Source organism: Drosophila elegans, unplaced genomic scaffold (genome assembly GCF_018152505.1).
Source record: "Drosophila elegans isolate 14027-0461.03 unplaced genomic scaffold, ASM1815250v1 contig_814, whole genome shotgun sequence".
Taxonomy (NCBI): Eukaryota; Metazoa; Arthropoda; class Insecta; order Diptera; family Drosophilidae; genus Drosophila; species Drosophila elegans.
In genome coordinates, this window is record NW_024546167.1 from 3,653,510 (window position 1) to 3,675,727 (window position 22,218).

The following is a 22,218-nucleotide window of genomic DNA, read 5'->3' on the forward strand; positions in this document are numbered from 1 at the left end:
AAACATGGCCAACACACACGCACTGTCCAAAGCCGCCGACCACAGAGGACTTTTGGATGTGCGAGTGCGCCCCATTCATGACAACGTCCATCATAATTCATTGGGTATTGAGCTGGGTCCTCGGAATGGGATCGGACCCTCAACTGCATTGTAATGAAATTAGCATACACAAGACAAAGTTGCCAGTCGCTCATTCAGCGATAATTGAGTTTAGAATTAGGGATACAGTAAGGAGCACTGAGAGAAACTAAAACCATTCTGATTTAATTACCAACCAACTATGTTTGTCAATTATTATGCTCTGTCAATCTTTTTATTATTATTGCCATTTGGGCGGTATTATCAATTACAATTTTCGATTATTTTTGCGAGCTTTTTAATTGTTAGTAAACATGTTTAGCATGGTACGGCATGGTCTAAATTTAAATATTTACTTTCATTGAATAACTAGATTATTTATGACTATCTAGGCACAAAGCAACCACAAAATGGCTTTCAATGTTTGAATAGTTTTGGTTTTTAACCATAAAAACGAAACAGTTTCTTCTCTGTACAGCAGAGGTATTTAAAAAGGGCATTGAAATGCAAATGCAAATGCAGTCAGTCAGCGAGAGGGGCGGACTGAAAGACCGTCAGGAAACGGGACACAGCTTCGTGGGCTCAGCTGGGTTAATTTGAGCCCAGGTTAACCCGTGATGACTCTGCCGCCGAAACAAAGACACACCCCAGACTGTGATGAGATCCACCAGCAGTAACCGGGAACTAGGAACCAAGAGCCAGAAGCCGCGCAAATGGCAACCTATTTTCCAAAGCCACTGCCGCATCTAATTTATGCCAAGAGCAATCGCAACTGCCAATGCCGCCTTTTAAACGAGGTGAACTTTTCGCTTTGCCCAGAAGTTCAGAGGGCAATAAACTGCGGCGTTTGTTTATTGTTTAGTGGGTCTAACAAACGAGCCCCTCGCAAGTTTAATCCTGAATGAGCTTAATGCGAGTTTGTAGTGGGAATTTATATAATTAAATGAAATTGTTTGTCTCTTATAAGAATAGGCGACAGTTAACATTAAATATATTATTAAAGAGGAAAACATTTTGTGGGTGTAGTATTGAGAATTCACCTATACTAATAATTTTAATTATTCAACAAAAGTTATACGCAAGACGTGTTAATGATTTCAATGTTAAAATTATTTTTATTCCTATACTTTCGTACCTTTAAATTATTTTATTTACACATTTTTCCAGTATATTAAGCATTATCTAATCTCTTTTCAATTGTGCTCGCTTCTCGTGTTCCTCCCCCTTTTTTCTCTCCAAAATCAACATTCAAAACGTTTTGCCGACTATTTTGGACAAAGCGTTTGCTAGAGCGATCCCCTTATTCCCAACCAAAGGACTCCATCTCTCGGAAGCAAAAACCCCCCGGCAAGTGTCACTTAAAGGCATATCGTTTGTTTTTTTCCTCCTCGAGTTCTTTTTACCGAAACTGCAATTCGAGAAATGCAGCCAACTTTTTTTCTGCCAGAACCAAAACACTTTTATTTCTTTCATTTCGGATCTCAGTCCCTCCCTGCGCTTTCAATTTGTGTGTACATAAATTTCGAAATGGACTTCTCGTGTTGGGGCCCCCGACAGCAACAGAAAAAAAGAGTGTTTAAAAAAAGTGCACACGAAAAAGCGGAGAAAAATAAATAAAAATGGAGGGGACCAGCGGAGAAAGCCCGAAAGAAATGGCGTGCGGAAACAAGTGGCCCTGACTGCAGCAACAACAACAGCAACAACGACAGCAACAACGACAACTGGAGATAGTGTTCCGCGAGGCAACTGCATAAATAACGCAACAAAGACCCTGGACAAACGCCAATCGAAAGTTGCGTTTTGGGTGGCTGAAAAATGTACGAGGCTTGCTTCGAAAATTCCCACCAACAAATTTAGAAGTGCATAAATTGTTCAAAAGAATTTGAATATATTTAAAACTCTAGAATTCGGACAATGTGGGCCAAATTCTCAGCATTCACTCCGTATGTACATATAACTTAAAGCGTTGGCCAAAAGGGCGAAGCTTTTCTTTTGATTGTGTGGCGATTTCCTTGGCCAATGGAGCATGAAATTGCTGAGGGGAGTGGAAATGGCAAGGGCCGTACTTGTGTGAACATGTAAATGCTCACATAACCATGGAAAACAAGACACTGAAAAAAACGTAATTTTTAGAAGCATTCGTCCGAAAAAGTTACCTAAAACTTGTATATCTTAACGTCAAAAAGTCAAAATTTTAATGCTTAAATTCCCTCCTCAATAAAATATATATATAGCTGTTTCATATATCTAAAGCAATTACAAAATATTATTACAAAACAACTACAATCCGTTTTATTGCAATTCTTAATAAAATATATATTTTTAGATAACTTCAATTTAGATTACTTTATTGAACCTATAAAAGTAATTTAGTATTTCTTTGAGTGCGCTAAAGTTCAAATGTTAAAATCTTCATACCACTTAAGACTGTGACGCGTTCTGCTTGAGTGAGAAAGGGTCCGGCCCAGAACAAAACTGAACTCAGGAACAACTGGGGCGGTCGAAAGTCACACCAATTGCGATTGACTGGGAACCCGGAAAGTGTCCATCGGGCGTGGATAACTATGAAACCGATCGGAATGTCATAAAAACTAATAAAATAGAGAGCATTGATAACGATGCGATACGCGAATGGCGCTGGTTTCCACAGTTGGATTACTAATTGAAAGCCCTCGTGACGGAATCCGATAGCCGGATAGCCGCATAGCCGCATCCAAATGCAGGCCATAAAGGGTGAAATCGCTCGTTAGCCCTCCACATGACCGTTAAGTGTCTGCCCAACCTGATTCCTGGATCCAACATATGCTTAAATGGCTGTGGGCTCCAGTGTCATCATTACCATGACTGGGATTACGATTACTGTCATCGTCATGTCATCACAAACACACGCAGACTTAGCGAGCGTCTTTATGGCTTTTGGCGCTGAAATGATAAGAAAAGTTTTTGCTTTTTGCTGAACATTTTCCGGACAGAAGGGGGCTTATGTCCATGCTGGAAACATATGGCATATTGCCAGGCGAAACATTTAATGGTCTGCAAAACGGCCGTGGCCGGGACATTAAAAGTTGCTTAACCTTCATTAGGCGCCCGATTCCGATGCTGAGTCCGACTGACAGCGAGATGAAATTTAATATGTGTCAAGCTCTGTGGGAGGTCTTAATGCCTCATTTGTGCAGGGCCGCACTGCATCCAAATGATGTACCCGGAAAAAGGACAAATCACCGCCAGTTGGCAAGGCGAGGAGCTTTAATCAGCCCATCAGGCGAAAAGTGGGTGGCTAGGCTAGGCAGTGAAACTCAATTTCCAGCTTGTTTCACGGAACGACAACCGCACCCGACCCACCAAAGGGCGCTAATGCGGCGACATGGCATTATCCTTCTTCCTTTCGCGACTTCTTTGCCGACTTTTGCGACCGCCACTGCACTCTTCTCGGGTATTTTGATAATCAAATTTGCGCAAACAAGCGAGTGGCGTGAATTTGCCAACGCCACCGGAACAAGGACGAAACAAGGACCCTGGATTATAGCGGCTGCGCTTCGTGCACTTGGGCAATTAGATTGGCAAAAGTGCAGGAACTTTTCTTTACCTAAAATGCTTACAATTATATTTTCTTTAAAGACTATATATGTACTTTATATTTATAAACTCTTTTATAATTCAAAATGGTTAATGGTTAATGGCTATTTATCCCATATAAACAAAAGTGTTATCCATCCAGAAATAGCATGCCGATACATTTGGGCAGCTGTATTTATTTAATTAGTCATATTGAAATCCTATTTAGCATGAAACAAATTAACAAAATCATCTATTAAAACTGGGTTTTTATATAGTAATCGTTGTAAAGTATGTAAGAGGTAGAAGGAAAAGTTTCAGGCCCTATAAAGTATATATATTCTTGATCTGTCTGTCTGTCTGTCTGGCTGACTGTCTGTCTGTCTGTCCTTCTGTCCGTCCGTATAAGCGTCGAGATCTCAAAAACTAGAGATTTGAGATTTGCAACGGAGTTATGCCCACTCTAAAGCCCACAAATGGCTTAAATCTGTCACGTCACATGTGAGACCTTGGCTGTTCGGTTACATTTGTCGGTAGGCACAAAAATGTTCAAAATCGAGATATTATTTAAGAAGTTAAAGGGTTATTGAGTACGAACGAGTATGTCAATTCAATTATGGTTTTTATAACATTAAATAAATAAAGCTACAACTAGAGGTGATACATTAGCTTATTTCTTACAGTTTTTAGAAATTTTTCCACTAGTCACGTAACATTGGAAAACAACTTTCAAATGGATTGGTTTGCAAATCCATGTATAATTCATTTCATGGTCTATTATTCGCAAACCTATATAAGGGTCTTGTCCGGTCCGCCCTCCAAAAAGGGCCTTTATTGCTAGAATGCTGGTCGTTTTCTATTACGCGCTCGTCGCCTTCTCACTTCTTGGTAGAGGTGCACCCAGCCCACAAAGTTTGAATGACCTGGGTCAGTATAGTTACAACCCCGCTGGAGTTGAGGGCTCTGCGAGAACAACTTTACAGGGATCTCAAGCAAGATATGTGCTTATTGATCGTCAACCGTTACTCGCAGAGCCAAACATTGTAGTTGTCTCCCAGCCACTCCATGGAGGACAGGCCACCTCCTTGGGATCCCAGCCCAGATACGTGCTCATTGATCGTCAATCAACACAAACTCTTAACTGTGGCATTGGGTCTCTACCAAACATGCTTGTAGAAACCCTTTCCACCGCTCAAATACAACAGTTGATACAGTCGCAGTCTCAGTCACAGTCACAGTCGAAGTCACAGTCACAGTTGCAAGTTCAAGCGCAATTAGAGGCATTGGCACAAGCACAAGCACAAGCGCAATCACAAGCGCAAGCGCAAGCACAAGAGCAAGCGCTAGCACAAGCACTGTTACAGTTACAGACGCAAGGTCAAGCGCAAATACAGGCATTGGCACAATCAGAAGCGCTAGAACAAGCACAAGTACAAGCACAAGCACAAGCGCAAGCACAAGCTCAAGCGCAAGCAGAAGCGTTAGCACAAGCTCAAGCTCATGGGCAATCACAAGCACAAATACAAGAGCTATTACTAGCTCAAACGCTTGCGCAAGCGCAAGGTCAATCGAATATGTACATCCTAAACAAAGTAAATCACGGAAATATAAACATAGATAATATCGCTGTTGATATTGCGCAACATGATCGTTGGCAATACAATTCGCAAGTGGAAATCGAGGCAGACGCCAAGCTTCAGACGGTGAGTAATTGCATACCATTTGGTTTTCTACAAGTACCATCGTTCCCCCTTTTTTCCTAATTTCGTAGATGAGCTTGATCCAGAAATATGGTTACCCATCAGAGACCCAGTTCGCTTACACAGCGGATGGCTTCAAGCTCAGTATGCATCGTATTCCTCGTCATGGAGCTCAACCAGTCCTTCTGGTCCACGGCCTGATGTCCACTTCGGCCTCTTGGGTGCAGTTCGGTCCGTCCAGTGGCCTGGCCTACATCCTCTACCGAAAGGGCTACGACGTCTGGATGCTCAATACCAGGGGAAACGTGTACTCGAATGAGCGCGTACGAGGTGACCCGACCTACAGGGACTACTGGGACTTTACGTTCCACGAGATCGGCCAGTTCGATTTACCTGCCGCCATCGATGTGATACTACAGCAGACCAGCATGCCGAGCATCCAGTACATTGGCCATTCCCAAGGCTCCACCGTATTCTTTGTGATGTGCAGTGAGAGACCCGAGTATGCCGCCAAGGTGAAACTCATGCAGTCCCTGTCCCCAACGGTCTTTCTGCAAGGAACGCGCAGTCCAGTGCTCAAATTTATGGGCCTGTTCAAAGGTGGCTTCTCGGTGAGTAAGAGTAGATTGGGTTCTAGCTTAGATCAACCACTTTCACTGTTGATTGATCTTTGATTGAGAATACAGTTCAATTCCGTTAATGCAAGATCGCTTCGTTCTGTTACAGATGCTGATGAATCTACTGGGTGGCTACAAGGTGTCCCTCAACACCAGGCTCATCGCACAGTTCCGCAACCACATCTGCTCCGCCTCCCAACTCACCAGTCGCATCTGCTCCCTCTTTGAGTTTGTGATCTGCGGCTTCAACTGGCGGGGCTTCAACGAGGTAGGGAATAGCTGTCTGCCAAGGATTTTCTAATGCACTCCCTTTTTGTTCTTAGACCCTTACCCCCATTCTGCAGGGTCACGCCTCGCAAGGCACCTCCGCCAAGCTGCTCTACCACTTCGCCCAGATGCAGGGCCAAGCTTCCTTCCACAAGTACAACTTCGGCCGCATCCTCAATCGCCTGCGCTACAAGACCTGGTTCCCGCCCCACTACAACCTCTCGGCGGCCATCAGCAAGGTGGCACTCCACCACGGCGCAGGCGACTGGCTGGGATCGGAGTCCGACGTGAGCCGGCTGGAGGCGCAGCTGCCCAACTGCATCGATAATAGGAGAGTGGCAGCCCAGGACTTCGCCCACTTCGACTTCACCATCTCTTCGAACGTGCGACCCCTCCTCTACGATCGTGTCCTTGAGCTTTGCTCGTCAAACCGCTAAATTTCAAACAAGTTAATACAGCTTATAAGCCATATTTTACGCAGATAGAGTTTTCTTTCTTCATTGGCTCTGTATCGGTTTAAATTTATTTTACAATAATATGATAATATAATAAAGTATGAACTCCATGAAAACACAGATGGGTATTAAGTTACGGGATGTTCTAGCAAAAAATATGATCTACTGTTTCCTTTTTTCAAAAAGGATCCAAGTACCACTAAAGTGTCAACTTTAGGGACCATGAAAGCATGGCAAATTACAAATATTTTTAACTATATCCGATCACTTTTTTTTAGCTTTTATAAATGTAAAATAAAAATTGCTCATATTTGTTTCAGATTTTTATTAGCAAATTTACAAAATAGAAACATAACTAATGCTTAGGATTCTATTATACATCATCTTTTCACAGTATTAGGTTGCTGGCTCAAAACACTTACTATAAGATTTTAAGAATGAAATAAGGATCAAAGCGTTTTTCAGGGTTTGCTCGTCTGCCTATAACCTTTTATATAATGTTTTTTGGTGATGCAACAACGTCATGCTAATCGGCTTATCTACGGTTCAGAATTTTAATCCAAGCATGAAATTTTTTAATTCATGGCATTATAGACTCAAATCTATAAAAGAGGCTGATGGGTGACTTGCTCTATAGAGTGCACTCAGCATCAGAATGACGATGGCACTTAATTTCGCGATAAGCGCGTTAATTGTACTTTGTACATTGGTACCCAGCGAGGGTCAGCTTTGGGAACCATACAATGGCCATACAATGGAAACGGATAAACAGTCACATTCCTTGATCCAGGTAAGCAAAAAAGTTGGAGATAAGGCAACGATGCAATATATTCTGATTGTTTAATACTAGAACTTTGGAGTTGGCAACCGAAATCTGGAAGGCCCTGCCCAGTCGCAGTTTCAATTTCAGTCCCAATCACACTTACTGCCACAACCACCTTCAAGCTCACAATCACTGCCCCAAATACAATCCCAGTTAGGCTCACTGACATCAGGATCACTGACCCAATTACAGTCCCAACTAAACCAACTGCAGTCCAAAATACAGTCCCAAGAAGACTCACAGCCATCATTGAACACGCAATCTCAGTTGCAATCGCAAATACAGTATGGAACTGGGCAAAACTTAGTACAGTCTCCAAATGGGACTATCACTTTTCCACGTGAACAGAATTCTGGTCCTCTGGTTTTACAACCAAGACCCCAACTGGTTAAAATCGAAAAACCACCAAATAATGGAAATCCTATCACTCCTCGACCCAAGCTTATTCAAAAGGTATCACTTCCTTACTTATTGATACAGAATCAGGAATCAAATCCTGGGTTATTGATTATTGATACTCAATCAATACCAAAATCCAATTTCTACCTTTTAACTCCAATCACAGATATGCAGGCGCAGTCAATGTCGCGGTCGAAGTCACAATTGTTGGTATCTCAATTAAACTCACAGTCGTCAGGAGCACAGTCTCAATTACAGTCCAACTCACAATCTTCAGGATCGCAGTCCCAATTTCAGTCCCAATTTCAGTCCCAATTTCAGTCCCAATTGCAGTCACAGTTGCAGTCCAACTCACGATCGTCAGAATCACTGTCCCAGTCACAGTCACAGTCCCAATCAAACAAATTATTGTCCAATTCAAAGCCAGTCTCAATCTTGCCATCACCTGACTTACAGTCCCAATTGCAGTCACAAACACAGTCAAACTTACACTCATCCCACGCACTGTCCAATTCCCAATCACAGTCACAGTGGCAGTCACTTGTTGCAAGTGACCGCCTGGTTGGTTCACAATATCCCACGGTCGGCGCCATAGGTTCTGAGTACAATCCGTCCGATCAACCATTTTATTTCTCTGAGGCGGATATCTTGGATGACTCCAAGTTGACAACGGTAAGTATACTTCTGCCTATAAAGGTACCTAATAAATCTAGCAAATACCTTCTGAAACCTATTCGACAGGTACACTTGATTGAAAAGTACGGCTACCCATCGGATACCCATTTCGTCAACTCAGAAGATGGCTACACGCTCTGCCTGCATCGAATTCCCCGTCCTGGAGCTCAATCCGTCTTATTGGTCCACGGCCTGATGGGCAGTTCGGCTTCATGGGTGGAATTGGGACCGTCGAACGGCCTGGCATACATCCTTTACCGAAAGGGTTACGATGTCTGGATGCTGAACACTAGGGGCAACAAATACTCCCGTGGCCACACTGGTCATCGCCTGAAACCGCGCAAATACTGGGACTTCTCGTTCCACGAGATCGGAAAGTACGATATACCCGCTGCCATCGACCTGATCCTGAGTGTCACTAAGCAGCCGACGATCCAGTACATTGGCCATTCGCAGGGCTCCACGGCGTTCTTCGTCATGTGCAGCGAATCACCCCACTACGCCCACAAGGTGCAGCTCATGCAGGCCCTGTCCCCAACCGTTTATCTGAAGGCGAACCGCAGTCCAGTGCTGCAGTTCCTCAGCATGTTCAAGGGAAAGTATTCGGTGAGTACAACATAAGAGAAGAGTCATTTGCATACCAGTTTTGTATATTGTTAGAGCACATATTTTAACAAGTTAAGTTGCTTTCATATTTTATGGACTTATTTATCAGGTGCCACAGAAATATTTTCAGGTTTATTTGGTTCAGAAGAACGGGCAACATTTTTTCTACGAATTTTTGAAAACCTAGCTTATTTATCGGGAAATAACAGAAAAAAATATTTTATTTATTTTATTTTATTTATTTTAAAAAAATTAAAGAGCAATTAGTCTTAAAATCTTTGAAATCAAATTTTTTTAATAAGACAGTTTTAAGTTGTTTTATATTTTGAAGCCATCCATATAGTGCACCCCACTTTTTTAATTGGTTTTAAAATATCTGTATCTGTATTACCCCTGCCAATGTTTGGCAATTTCTATATCTTTAAAATCAATTTTTGTAATAATTTTTTAAATGAGCACTGAGCTTTATTGCATGCACCCAACTTCTCGACTAGCTTTCATCTCTAGATAATTTACTACCCCTGCCATTGTTCGACAATTTGGAAGATCTTCTTTATTTCTGTCGTTGCAGATGTTGCTGAACCTACTGGGTGGTTACGAGATCTCTTCTAATACCAGGCTCATAAAGCAGTTCCGTCAGCATATCTGCTCCGCTTCGGAGCTGGGCAATCGCATCTGCGCCATCTTTGACTTTGTGCTTTGCGGCTTTGACTGGAAGAGCTTCAACAAGGTGGGTTTGATGGTTTTTCACTCTTTTGGACAATCAATTTGATTCACTTTCAGACGCTTACGCCCATTGTGGCGGCCCACGCCTCCCAGGGCGCCTCTGCCAAGCAGATCTACCACTACGCACAGATGCAGGGCGACCTCGGCTTCCAGCGTTTCGACCACGGTCCAGTGCTGAACCTTGTGCGCTACAAGTCCAGCGATCCGCCGGCCTACAACCTCTCGCAAACGACCAGCAAGGTGGTAATCCACCACGGCGCCGGAGACTGGCTGGGATCCGATGCGGATGTGGTCCGACTGGTGGAGCGTCTGCCCAATCTCGTCGAGAGCCGCAGGGTAAACTACGATGGCTTCTCCCACTTCGACTTCACGCTCTCGAAGGATGTCCGACCTCTGGTCTACAATCAAGTGATTCACCACATGACAAGTAATCTTTAAAAGAATAGCTAGGGCTGAAAAGCAACACAGCATATGTATTAAATTTTATGGAAAAAAAAGAAATTCAACTTTAGCTGAAAAAAAATATTGTTGCTATGTCCTTGTTTTTTAGAAAAGCAAATCCATGTCCTACCGTATATATTTATATCTTAGCTGCTTAACCAGGCAGATTCCATTATAGTACCTCTTAAAATAGAGAAAATAAATATAACTTTTCTTTTGCAATGCTTTTTTTTTGCAACTAAATTGTCTTAACAATTTAATATTGCTATTATTTTATGTGACTAAATAACAGTTTATTAAAAGAAATATATTTAGAGAATAGCTAACAAGGACAAGATAATAGATTTGTAGGATTGTAACTAGAACAGTATTTTGAAAGCTTGCCATCAATTTACTGAATGCTCTGGGCCCTTTCCATCAGTATCACTCACCGATGAAAAAATCAATGCTTACGAGGAGCGACGACAATTTGCATATTTTTGGCCCCAAGCGTTTCCATAAATTTCACGTCCTGAACGCATATTTACACGCCGCGAGGCCAAGTTTCCAAATTAAGTTTGCAATCGAAATGAGGCGAAAGGAAGCCGGGACCAAAGCTTTAAATTGCTCACGTGTGTGACACATTTCTTTCGGCGTAGTCACGACAATGGCGAAAAAGCGGAAGCGGAAACGCGAAATGTGAAAAATGCGCAGAGCAAACAAAAGATGGCCGAGGGTGGTGCGACATCGGGGGTGGTGGAACGTGTCTTTTAACAGCTCCACGTACGCAGCCCACGAGGCACAAGGCACCCACATCCTCCGCACCACCGCTGCCACCCTAGCTATTTTGTATCTAGGCTTGTCTATTTTGCTTTGGCTCAGCCAAATTCCTATTGAAGAATTTTAAGTATAAGAATTTTTTTAATTTTTATTTTCTTTAAATAATACAAATGTTTATACGACTTAAGACTGCGGGAACATGCTACATTCAACCATTGTTGATACTCATACCTTCATATCATAGTTCAACAGCAACTTCGAGAAGCACCTAATGAGCTGAACATGATTAAGTTTTAAAAAAGCTGAATGTTTGTGTTTCTTTTTACCTTTTTTGTACCTTTTTATATTACCCAAGTAATAATAAATACCTTGTACCTTAACTAGTACCTTTCCCAACACTGCCTACAATTTTGTGATACTTTATCAAAATCAAAAAACTTTTTTAATACATGACTAATACATTTTCAGGATAACTGTACAACTTACGTCTTTAAAACGTCCACTATTCATTGCATTCACGGGGCATTTAAATAGATGATTAACATTGCTCACATTCCTTGTCGAAACAACAAATAAGTAATTTATTTATTCTGTTATTTATGGGCGGACCGTTTTAGCTATTTTTAGTGAATTTTAGTTTGGCAACACTACTTCGCACACGGTAGGCCCACTGTAAGCCCCAAACTCCCTGCGTACGTGTGTTATTTAATGCTTATCTTTATCCTTTTCCCATTAGTGTTATTGATGTTGGCAGTGGGGCCCATTGTCAGCCTGCCCCAAAAACTTTCCCACAGGTGCGGCTCCCCTTCTGCTCGATAAACTTGCCCTCCGGCTGAGCGCTGACAATTGATGCCACGGATACTCCAGCCAAATCACGCGCTAAACATTATTCTAATGTCCCCAGGCAGTCACATATGTACACTGTACATATATACTATATATTCGAGTTGGCAGCTTTTCCTCTTTGTTTCACATGCGGGGGTTTTCCGGGAATGTTTAAAGCCCTGCCAAACTCATTTCCCGGAATTTGCGTGTGCGTCAAGAGGTCCTTTGGGAACAACCATTTTCCTCGTATCGAACAGGGTCGTGGCCTTGAAGGATATGGGCTTGAAATTTAATGAAATTTATGGTAAGCAAGGAAGCAGATGGCCTCAGGGAAAAAATATGTAGGAGTTGTCTTTATTTTATGCACTTAAGACAATATCTAAAATGAAGAAAAACGAATCTCAAGTTTAAAAAGTTCTTAATGAGATGACAACCCTACCAAAAGGGTTGAAAAACTCTACAAGGTTCCCAACACTAATGCCAAGGTCGGGAAAAATGCAGCAGCACTGACAAAGCAATGACTATTGAAAATCTCGGCTGGCTATGACAATTTCATCTCCATCACAGACAAGGTCGGACAGTAATTGTGTTTTGTTATGTAGCTTTCGACTGGTGGAGAAGCCGTTCACACATTTTAAACACCGATTCCCAACAAATTCAAATGTTTTGCCAACATTTCGTATTCGAATAGAACCACTAAAAATAAGAGAAGCGGTCGAGGAATTTAGCGCGACCGCGACCCCAAGTGTATTGAAACCCCTTCTGATTTCAACGACGACCAGAGTTCTCTATTTTCTATGTAAAGCGACGCGAGTCACAATCGAAAACGCCATCAAAGGAGCAACGGAGCCGGACCAGATGTGCTAGCTAACCAACGTGGTCCATAGCCAGTCCCAGACGAGTCCAACCAGCAGCCATCAGCCAGTGAAGCCAGTGAGCCAGTGAGTGAGTGAGTCGGAGCTTCCCGAGGAGAGTTGTCCAGTTCCAGGACATGTGGTCCCGCCACTACAATCTGCGTCCGCAACTGCGTCTGCCGTCGGTGCACGAGCAGGTTGCGATGCAGTGCGCCCGGAACATAGTGAAGGTGGCCACCGGGCTGCCGCAACCACTGCCCCGCAGTCCCACCGGCCATGTGCCCGTGCTCGTGGAGCTGCGCCGCTCGGACGAGCCCACCGTGTACCGCTACCAGGTGAATGTGCCCCCTGGGGGATGGCCACCCGAGGATCCGGAACGGCAGGGTCACCACCTCCAGCAGCTGGTGCTGCCCGGAACTCTAGACGCGCTGGGCCTCAGGCTTCAGCCGCTGGAAAGACCGCCATGTCCCATGCACGGGTGTGCCATTTTGGAGACTACTAATGCCATCGAATTGTGGTCGCCGAACTGCGCCGCTGCGCCAACTCTCTCCATGATGACCCAGAGCTCGATGCACCTGGTCGGTGCACAGACTCACCCCATTGCCCCCATAGATGTGGTCACATTCAGCGAGCCCGTTGCCGCTGGCCACGCAACCCAAACCGTGAGGGAGCACTTCAGGGCCACCCTCTACCAGCAGCACATCAGTCCGCTGACCTACTCGGACATCTGGGTGCACGAGGAACCGCCGCGGCGCCTCAGAGGGACCACGCCCCCGCGCCTCAGAGGGGCCACGCCCCCGCGCCCACAGCTCTGTCTGTACGAGAACAACGAGTATGTGGCCAGTAAGGAAACAAGACCCATTAACGGGTACAAGGCTGCCATAAAACCTTCATCCAATAACCAACGCATAATGGCCGAACTGTGCCTGAACAGCAACGGTGAGTACGTGCCCAATGAGCAGCTGCAGCTGCAGCAATACCGCTCCAATACAACGTCCAACGGCATGCGAGGGGATCAGGATCAGCACTTCCATGTGCCACATCCATACAATAAACCGCATGAAAACCACCAGAAGGAGTCGCCACCGAAAGGACTCAACGGCTACAAGGGCGATCTCTACGGCTACGGTTACGTCGCCAAGGATCAGGGTAAGCCCCGAAAGAAAGGCGATCAATCGCTGGCCTATTCGGACCAAGAGAAGGTCCTGCGGCTGCGCAGCCAGGACCAAGGCGACAGGTGGCCACGACAGGGCCACGGCCCGATCAAAACTCAAGCACAAGTGGCCATGATAGAGCCCCGAGTGCGACAGGAAGTCCCCGTTAAGGACAAACCGTCCATACCGCCAGTCAATGGTAAGCCGGTTGTATTTTTTGCAATTTATTTACAGCAGAATATCCTTGACCAAACCACATATTTCTGCTTCATTATTTTTGAGTTTTAATTTTCTTTAATCAGAAAATAAAAGTAATGCCCTAAGTTGATTGTCATTGAAGAAAATAGGAACAATTTTTAATACAAACTACTTAATAATCATTAAATCAAGTAATTTTTATTATAAAACTTGTAATGTTTACGGTTACTGATTATCAGTGTTTTTAGCCAGGGTTAGTACATAAGTAATGGTGGTAGACACGATTTAAGCGTTTAAAATCTTAAAACAACTAATTTTAAATATAATTTAAGCGTTTTAACAATTCACAACGTAAATTGGATATCTTGGATACTCCTTCTTCATTCTTTGCAATTTCTTTAAGATCTTAATCCAACTAACAAAGAAAATTCTCAGGTACCTAAATTCCTTAAAAATAAAAATCCGAATATAAACACATGTTGTTAAGATCTGTAACTAAATTTCGAATGTAACAATAGTAATAAATTGTCCCTAAATACATAAAAAAAATTACGTTTAACAACTAATAATGAGCACCTCCCGCAGAAATGCCGGTGCCCCCGGAGGAGGTGCCACCGCCACCGAACTATCCCCGTGAACTGCAGGCGCTCCTCGGCTGGAACTACTGCGCCCTGTGCCACGTGGTGCTGCGATCGGCCCGGAATGCGATGGACCACTACTCGTCGCGGGGACACGAGCGCAGGATCGGCTGCTGGCTGGACCGCCAGAGCCCCAGTGGTCATGTGGCCCCCGTTGGCGCCGATGCGGAGACCATGGGCGTGTCGATGGAGGCATTGCGCTACATGCGCACCGCCCGTTCGGTGGACTACTACTGCGACCTGTGTGACGTCAAGATGACCTCTGTGATGCACGCCCAGCAGCACTTCCTCGGGCGACGGCATCGCCTGGTGGCCAGCCAGCGGACGCGGCCCAATGGAGACGGCTACTACGAAGCGGGCGGCGGGTGGGTGCGCACGGATGCCAACTTCCTCAAGTGCGAGCTGTGCGAGGTGACCATCACCTCGGAGTCCCAGATGGCCATGCACATGGCTGGAGTTCGTCATCGCAGGCGGGTTCACACCGTCTTCGCGGGCAGATCCCGTGGAGGACTGGGCCTGGGCATGGGCATAGCGCCCTTCAACGACCGACACTTGTACCGCCTGAACGCCAACGGTTCCCTGGCCCCGCTGCGACCTCTGGACCTGCAGATCCTCCAGGCCGTTCAGCCGACTCCCGTGAAGGACCCGAGTGCCGCCTACTTCTGCCAGCCGTGCAACATCACAATGAACCACATGAAGTCGGTGAGGCAGCACGAGAAGGGGCGCATGCACCGGCGCAATCTGCACAGGATGCCCTGTCGGCCGGTCATCTACGAGTGACCTTGCGGTGACCTTGGCGGACAGCACCAGTCAACGAGCGAGTGAGGGGGCGCGGCGCGGAGGCAGTCCTTTGAGTCCAAAAGATGGACTCCGAATCTCAAAGCCCGTAGTTGCCACACAAACACCGCCACCCACTGGCGTATCTTCTTGCTGTGCTGTGTGTTATTTTCAATTTATTTTTCATCAATCTAACTTTTTTGTATGTTTTCTAGAAGTATTATAAATAATATACCCCTAAAACCAGACCAGGATGTTTTTATGGGGCATTTGTAAAAACATCTGATAAGCCCAATGTTCAGATTTAACATAACACATCCATGCAACATAAACCTATAAAACTTAATGCTTATACCCTTGCAGAGGGTATTATAATTTCAGTCAGAAGTTTGCAACGCAGTGAAGGAGACATCTCCGACCCTTTAAAGTATATATATTCTTGATCAGCATCACTAGGAGAGTCGATCTAGCCATGTCCGTCTGTCCGTCCGTTTCTATGCAAACTAGTCTCTCAGTTTTAAAGCTATCTGCATGAAACTTTCCCAAAAGTTGTCTTTCTATTGCAGGTAGTATATAAGTCGGATCTTGTCGGATCGGGCGACTATAGCTTATAGCTCCCATAGGAACAATCGAAAAAATAAATTAAATAAAATTATAACTTTGCTGTTTTTTACTTTAGTCTATCAACTAAAAACTAGTAACAATCTCTTAAAAAGAATTTACTGTAGTTATATTTCAGAGCAACAGTAATAGCCACGCATAAAAAAATGTAAAATTTGTTGCATACTTGTGGGCTGTGGGCAAAGAAGCGGCCAGTTGCAGCAACATGTTGCCGCAACAAACTATCTGCATCTCGAAAATGAATCTGCTGCGGGAGCTGGAACTGGAACTGGAAATGGAAGTGGAGGAACTATCAACACTTCCGGGCTTAATTAATGATGCGATAAACTCACTCCCGCTCGTCGCTCGGCAGAAATGTCTGGAATCTTTGCTTTTAATTGCCAGCCTGCTTATGCAGTGGCACGCTCCTCTGGCCGCTGGCTTTTGGTTTCTGCCAGACGGAAGTGGCATAAAAACCGATGGGACTGCCACTGTAGCAGTGGCAGTAGCAGTGGCTGCAGACAATGGTGGCCATAAAAAGGAGTTATCGCTCGACAAATATCGGAGAGAGTGCCGCCCGACCGCAGTGTCAGTCGGCGAGGGTCTAGACAAAACATGGCGCTAAATAAATAAATAGCTGCGCCATCAGAAAACACAAGAAATCGCACTCATTGACGACCACAAAAACGGAAAAGAGACTTCGGCCGAAATTTATGGCCAATTTTTGCCGGGCCGTAACTTTGTTTGGGTTTGAAGCTCGCCGCCGTGCAAGGTCAATAGCAGTTGGGGGCGTGTGAACTGTGGGTGTGGTCGAGGTCCCACACATCCTGACACCAGACTACACACCAGGCACACATACTGTATTTATACCATTTGGCGTCTGGTCGCGCCGGCAGACGGCAGAAGCTTCAAACATGTTTTCGCATAAATTAAACTTCTTATCTGGCTGTAAAACATTTGACGCCATTCCTGTTGTTGTTGCAATCCAACCCGATTGCAGTCCGGAAATGTGCATATGAGCAGCAACAATAAACACCGAAAGCACAGCATTAATAGACGCAGAATGGTGCAAAATATAAATAAATATGCCCGGGAAATGGACATTTTTATCGATGATACAGTTAATGATATAACCCTTGTCCGAACGTACAATCCATATGTGGCTCGATGACAGTCTGGCATTAAATTCGAGTGGAAATTGATGGCAGATGAGCTGGAGCTGAATAAAAATTGACTTTAAAGTGTTGCCATTAAATAGGAATGTCAATTTAATGAACGAATGAATACTTATGACAAAATACAAAGTACAAAATCATTTAAAATACTAAATTATTCTGTTCTTATATGTTTTGTTGGCATTTCTGTATTTTTAAATAGCCTTATAAGCTGCAGTCCAGACCACCTGAAAATCGCGTTGGGTTCGTGTACAACTGTGTAAACAAATTAATTATGCAACTTTGTGGCTGAACAAACCGAGCCCATTTACCCCTTGCCCCTGCCCACTTGCACTCGCTCAATAAAATATCCTTCCAACATATTTCAGCATAAACATTCGCATTTCCACGCATTTCACTGCCCCTCGGGCCTGCTTGAATCGCTCAGGCATAAGGAAATTTATGCGTGGCAAAACCAAAACCAAGCCCCTGCCGAAACCAAAACACATTCTCCGGGGCAAACTCTCGACTCTGGCGACTAATTTGCATTCGTATGGCCCACAGCTATAGCTCAGGCTCCGGCGCAAAGATACAGATACACAGGTCCAGATACAAATGCAGCTTGCAACTGTGCAATTAACATAATTTCGGCAAAACGCTCTCTTGCACAAAATGCTGAGGTAGGTTCAGCCATTTGCATTTTACAAACACGTGAAATATTTGTAATTTTCCACTTGCTTTTGGTAATAACCTATGTAACACCATTTCTTTTTTATACCTCATGAAAGATCTTTATTTTCATCCAGCTAATTTCGAGCATTTTCATTTCCAGATCATATAAGATAATGGCAGATTCAAATGTTTTTTTACGATCTACCAAACTCAGATATTTGGCTGTACGTTATGTGATCGTTTTCTTGTTAAAGCCCAATAAAATTTGCATGTATCTCAGTTTTTTGCCGGTTTACTTGCTTACCGACTTTATGGCACTTATTACGGGGTCTGTCAAAGTTGTGTCAAAACTAGACTCAGATTTCCCAAAGGGTGTGTTTTGGGGATCAGCGCAAACGGTTCAAAGCGTGTGAAGTGCTTATTGTTTTGCTGTCTCTGCGGAATTATATAAAATGCTTTTAATGTTTTTAATTGTTACGTGTTTTGCGCCACTTTGTATGTCACAAAAAGTGAGTGTATGAAGAAGGGGGCGATGTTCATGGCAGTTAATAAAACCAGAACCTGCTTAAAAGAAATACTATTATGTGACTAATAATTAACTGAGCTTGAATTTGACATTTGTCAACTTTGGTCAACAATTACTTTTCTCTGTCAAGAAAGATTTGGTGTATATTTGTTTAATGTTATAGTTGCAGCTAAAGATTTCGGTTTGCCAAAACTAAGATTGTATTTTTAAATTTAAATAATATACTTTAGTTAATTTACGTTTTTAGTAAAATCTATCAGTTAGTAAACAAAAAGACCTTCATAGTCAATACCTATTTTATAGAGATGTGTAAGCCATCAGTCATAACTTTTGTTTAGTAGCTACGTTTAATTGGTTCAGTTTGCCCAAGCTCAACAACTAATATTGAATCATATTATAAATTATAATTCAATAAAATGTAATACTTTATTGTTGCCTCACGTCACACAGTTTTGCACATCTCATTATCTCGCCAACTGTTTGCCTCATCATCATCTGCAACAAACGTAAACAAATTGAACAAGAGGTTGATTAGAATTCGCATTTTGCGACATTAACAAACAAATCCCCCAAGGCGGAGCAGACATCCAGTTTACAGCCTCAGCAATTTTTCGAGATTGGGATATGTGTCAATCGAACGATCGGGGCGGCGGCAAACAAACATCAACAATCGCAGAAGGGGCCGCCAAAAACCAAAAACCTGCTCGCTGGGAAATTGTTTTTGTTTCGGCATTTTTGCTCGCAAATATTGCAAGAAATGCAAACAGGAACAGAGCCTGTTGCCTGTTGGTACCATGACACATTTACCAACATTTTCGATGTTGTTACTGGCGGATGACAAATCTGACAAGGCATTCGGGCCCACCTGTTGTTGTTGTTATTATTGTGGCGCGGAAAAGCAAACAAACAACACCGCTGGGGCTCAGTATAGTGCCTCGTGCCTCATGTCTCATTTCTAGTTGCTGCCTGCCGTTTTGCCATCAAGCCAAAATGAAATAAAAGTTGGCTCAAAACAGCAAATGCAAAAGGAAGAGGAGATGCTCTGCTTTTTGCTTATTACATTTTTTATTTTTACAAATTAAAAAAAGGTTTAAGAACACCTAACTTTTAACTGTTTTAAAATGTTATTTAACTTTGTATATTAATCGTTAAGCCAAAAACACAATACTAAAATATGTATTATGAATTTTATCAAACAAATTTTTTTGTCTTTTTCATGTTTATAAATGTATACTCCACAATCTTAGTAAGCACGTCACATTCTTTTAAGTCTGTATATCTTTCAACATTTCATAACGAGCTTCCTTCGTCGTGAAAGCAACTAACTGAAATTCAATTGTTCATTGAGGTACAAGTTTCTGTAAAATTTTTAAGATAATAATATAAAATGGTCCGAACAAGAAAGTCGAAAAGAGCACGGCCTCAAATTAGTCACGAGGACGAACGTGAAATTAATGCACTGCTGGACGAGATGTTACGTATTCTCAATGGTATTCCCGATGCAGCTTGATCCAGAAAATGAAGAAGATGAAGAAGATGTGCCCCTTATGTGAAGTTTATGCATAGCAGAATCCGGCGACAATTGTTGTAAATAAAATAAAATTTCGTCGCAAAAATGTTTTGTATTTATGCAGGTTTTTGCGCTTTGCAGAGTACACCGAAAACGGCTTTCGATGGCGCCATTAGCAGAGTTTTCGGTTTCTCGGTTTGGTTTGCTTTGCTTTGGAAAATTGTGTGCGAGAAGACGGAGAGAGACTGGAAGGTTATATAATAACAGGCCAGTAGTCGCAGTCGATGGTCGATGGAGAGAAGCGACCCGAGTGGGCCGCCACTGCATCTGCGACTGCAAATAGTTAGTGCAATCAACCTGAATTGGAATGCCATGCAATTGGAATTCGTTACCAAATATTGATGACAGTAATAGCCGCTGCCGAGGGTTCCCAAGATCCCGGGAGCAAGAAATCACTTTACATAATCGTCAGTCGACTGCTTATCGGCCGCGGGAGAAGCCACCGAACGGCTAATAAACCCCAAACTACCATGTTACGCAGAGGACGCCCCTCCAAGTGGGACTTGCTGCCGCCGTCGACCTGATTGTAGTTATTTGGCCAGGGGTCCGCCGTTTCCCGCTGCTGTTGGCGTGGGTGTGCGGCAGGCGCCACAATTAAGTGGCGGTTTTGCATATCCAGAAGGCGGATCCTTTCACAGAGTGGCTGGCTGGGTAACTCCCAAGTCAACCAAGTCCGAATTCCAGCCTCAGTTTTGGCATTTTATGCACTTAAGTCGCCTGGAAGGCACGAGTAATTAGGTAAAACCACTTATTGGACCACGAAAATGTGGTTTAAAGATATGTCAATTCAGGATTTTGTTTTATTCAAAAGTGTGCGTCTTCATTTTATGACTGTAATTAAAATACTCTCCAAAATTATCAAGAAAAGTTTAATTTCTTAGTTGAGTTTTTGATTTGTGCAGTATTTTTTGTTTTCTTTTTTTTACATACAAGTTCAGACTACAAATCAGAAAACTTTATTGTTTGCATTGGGTTAATTTTAAAACAAGATGTGAGATCTCTTTAGTGAAACAATATTTTAAAATTATATTGCAACCGTAGCTATAGGGTTATATAAATAAAAGCAATTAAAAATGATAGGATCCGTTAATTCCTATCAGATCAAAATTAGTACAAATATTGTTAAACAATTTTTAACTTACAAAGAACAAAAATCAAATCACTAAAGTTAAATAAATTTGGCTTTAATGAGGAATCGCTGATTTAAACTATTGAGAGTTTTAGTAACTAATTACGTTGCTTGGCTATAGCTTGGAATAAGTTTTAAAAACGTGATTTTTATGGCCAGCACATGTGCTGTTTGTTTATCAGAGTTCAACCTTTCCGTTCTGGCATTAAGTTGTCTATTAAATTTTTATTATTTGCAAACGTCCATCATAAGATTAATCGTTCAGGGCTATAAAGTCTTAGAACAAAAGGTTCTTGGCTCAGGGACAGCGCTAATCATCCGTTCGTTCCCCCGGGCTAGAAATTTGGAACAATTGGGAGCGGATTAAGGGCCATTAAAGTGTAAGCACTATAATAAAGACGCTCCCCAGCAGTTAAACCCAACCCGGAGCGATGTCAAGTGCGCTAATTAAGCACTTCTGGCACTATGTGCGTATAAGTAAGCGTAAGATGATATGGAAATGAGATGTTCGGCCGGAAAGTGTGTCAACCATAAGGCAAACATCGCAAACTGCGCAAAAACACTCCTGGCAAGGTCACACACAAGAAGCTGAGGACAACAGAGAAATTACCGACCGGCAAAAAAGCTTGGATCCGCTGACTTGCCCCTTTTCCCTCTGCTCTCAATAACAATTTTCAGTGTCACGCTGAGTGGCGGGATAAAAGCAAAACAAAAATTACAAAAATTCGACTGCAGCAGCCAAACAAATTACAAAAAACAACATAACTCGCGCCTTGCGACCTTGAGATTGGCGGCATTAACCCATTACGGAACCACGGGTAATTTTCCACAGCACTACAATTAGTTTTCAGCGAGGGAGAGATCTTTTTTTGTGAGTTTTCTGGCTCAGAGATTTATTACACAAATTAAAACAATTAAACGGAAACTAGGTAATAAAATGGTGATTATTTTCTGTTATTGCTTAACACATTTTTATTTAGCCTAACTGATAAATAAATCGGAATTTTATTTATAAATTTA

General features: G+C 43.1%; 3 protein-coding genes across 3 annotated transcripts; all 3 read left to right on the plus strand.

Moving 5' to 3' along the window:
- The first annotated feature begins 4,459 nt into the window (after positions 1–4,459).
- On the plus strand, positions 4,460–6,788 carry LOC108135351 (lipase 1-like). The gene is made up of 4 exons (XM_017256043.1): positions 4,460–5,336; positions 5,405–5,944; positions 6,060–6,218; positions 6,274–6,788. Exons 1-4 carry the CDS (start codon positions 4,476–4,478, stop codon positions 6,652–6,654), a joined length of 1,941 nt encoding a protein of 646 aa, XP_017111532.1. The 5' UTR covers positions 4,460–4,475; the 3' UTR covers positions 6,655–6,788.
- Positions 6,789–7,426: 638 nt separating this feature from the next.
- On the plus strand, positions 7,427–10,339 carry LOC108135305. The gene is made up of 5 exons (XM_017255990.1): positions 7,427–7,462; positions 7,523–8,566; positions 8,636–9,175; positions 9,747–9,905; positions 9,959–10,339. The coding sequence occupies exons 1-5, from the start codon at positions 7,427–7,429 to the stop codon at positions 10,337–10,339; spliced, it is 2,160 nt and encodes a 719-aa protein (XP_017111479.1).
- Positions 10,340–12,489: 2,150 nt separating this feature from the next.
- LOC108135308 lies at positions 12,490–15,793 on the plus strand. The gene is made up of 2 exons (XM_017255993.2): positions 12,490–14,133; positions 14,718–15,793. Exons 1-2 carry the CDS (start codon positions 12,918–12,920, stop codon positions 15,548–15,550), a joined length of 2,049 nt encoding a protein of 682 aa, XP_017111482.1. The 5' UTR covers positions 12,490–12,917; the 3' UTR covers positions 15,551–15,793.
- The last annotated feature ends 6,425 nt before the right edge of the window (positions 15,794–22,218 follow it).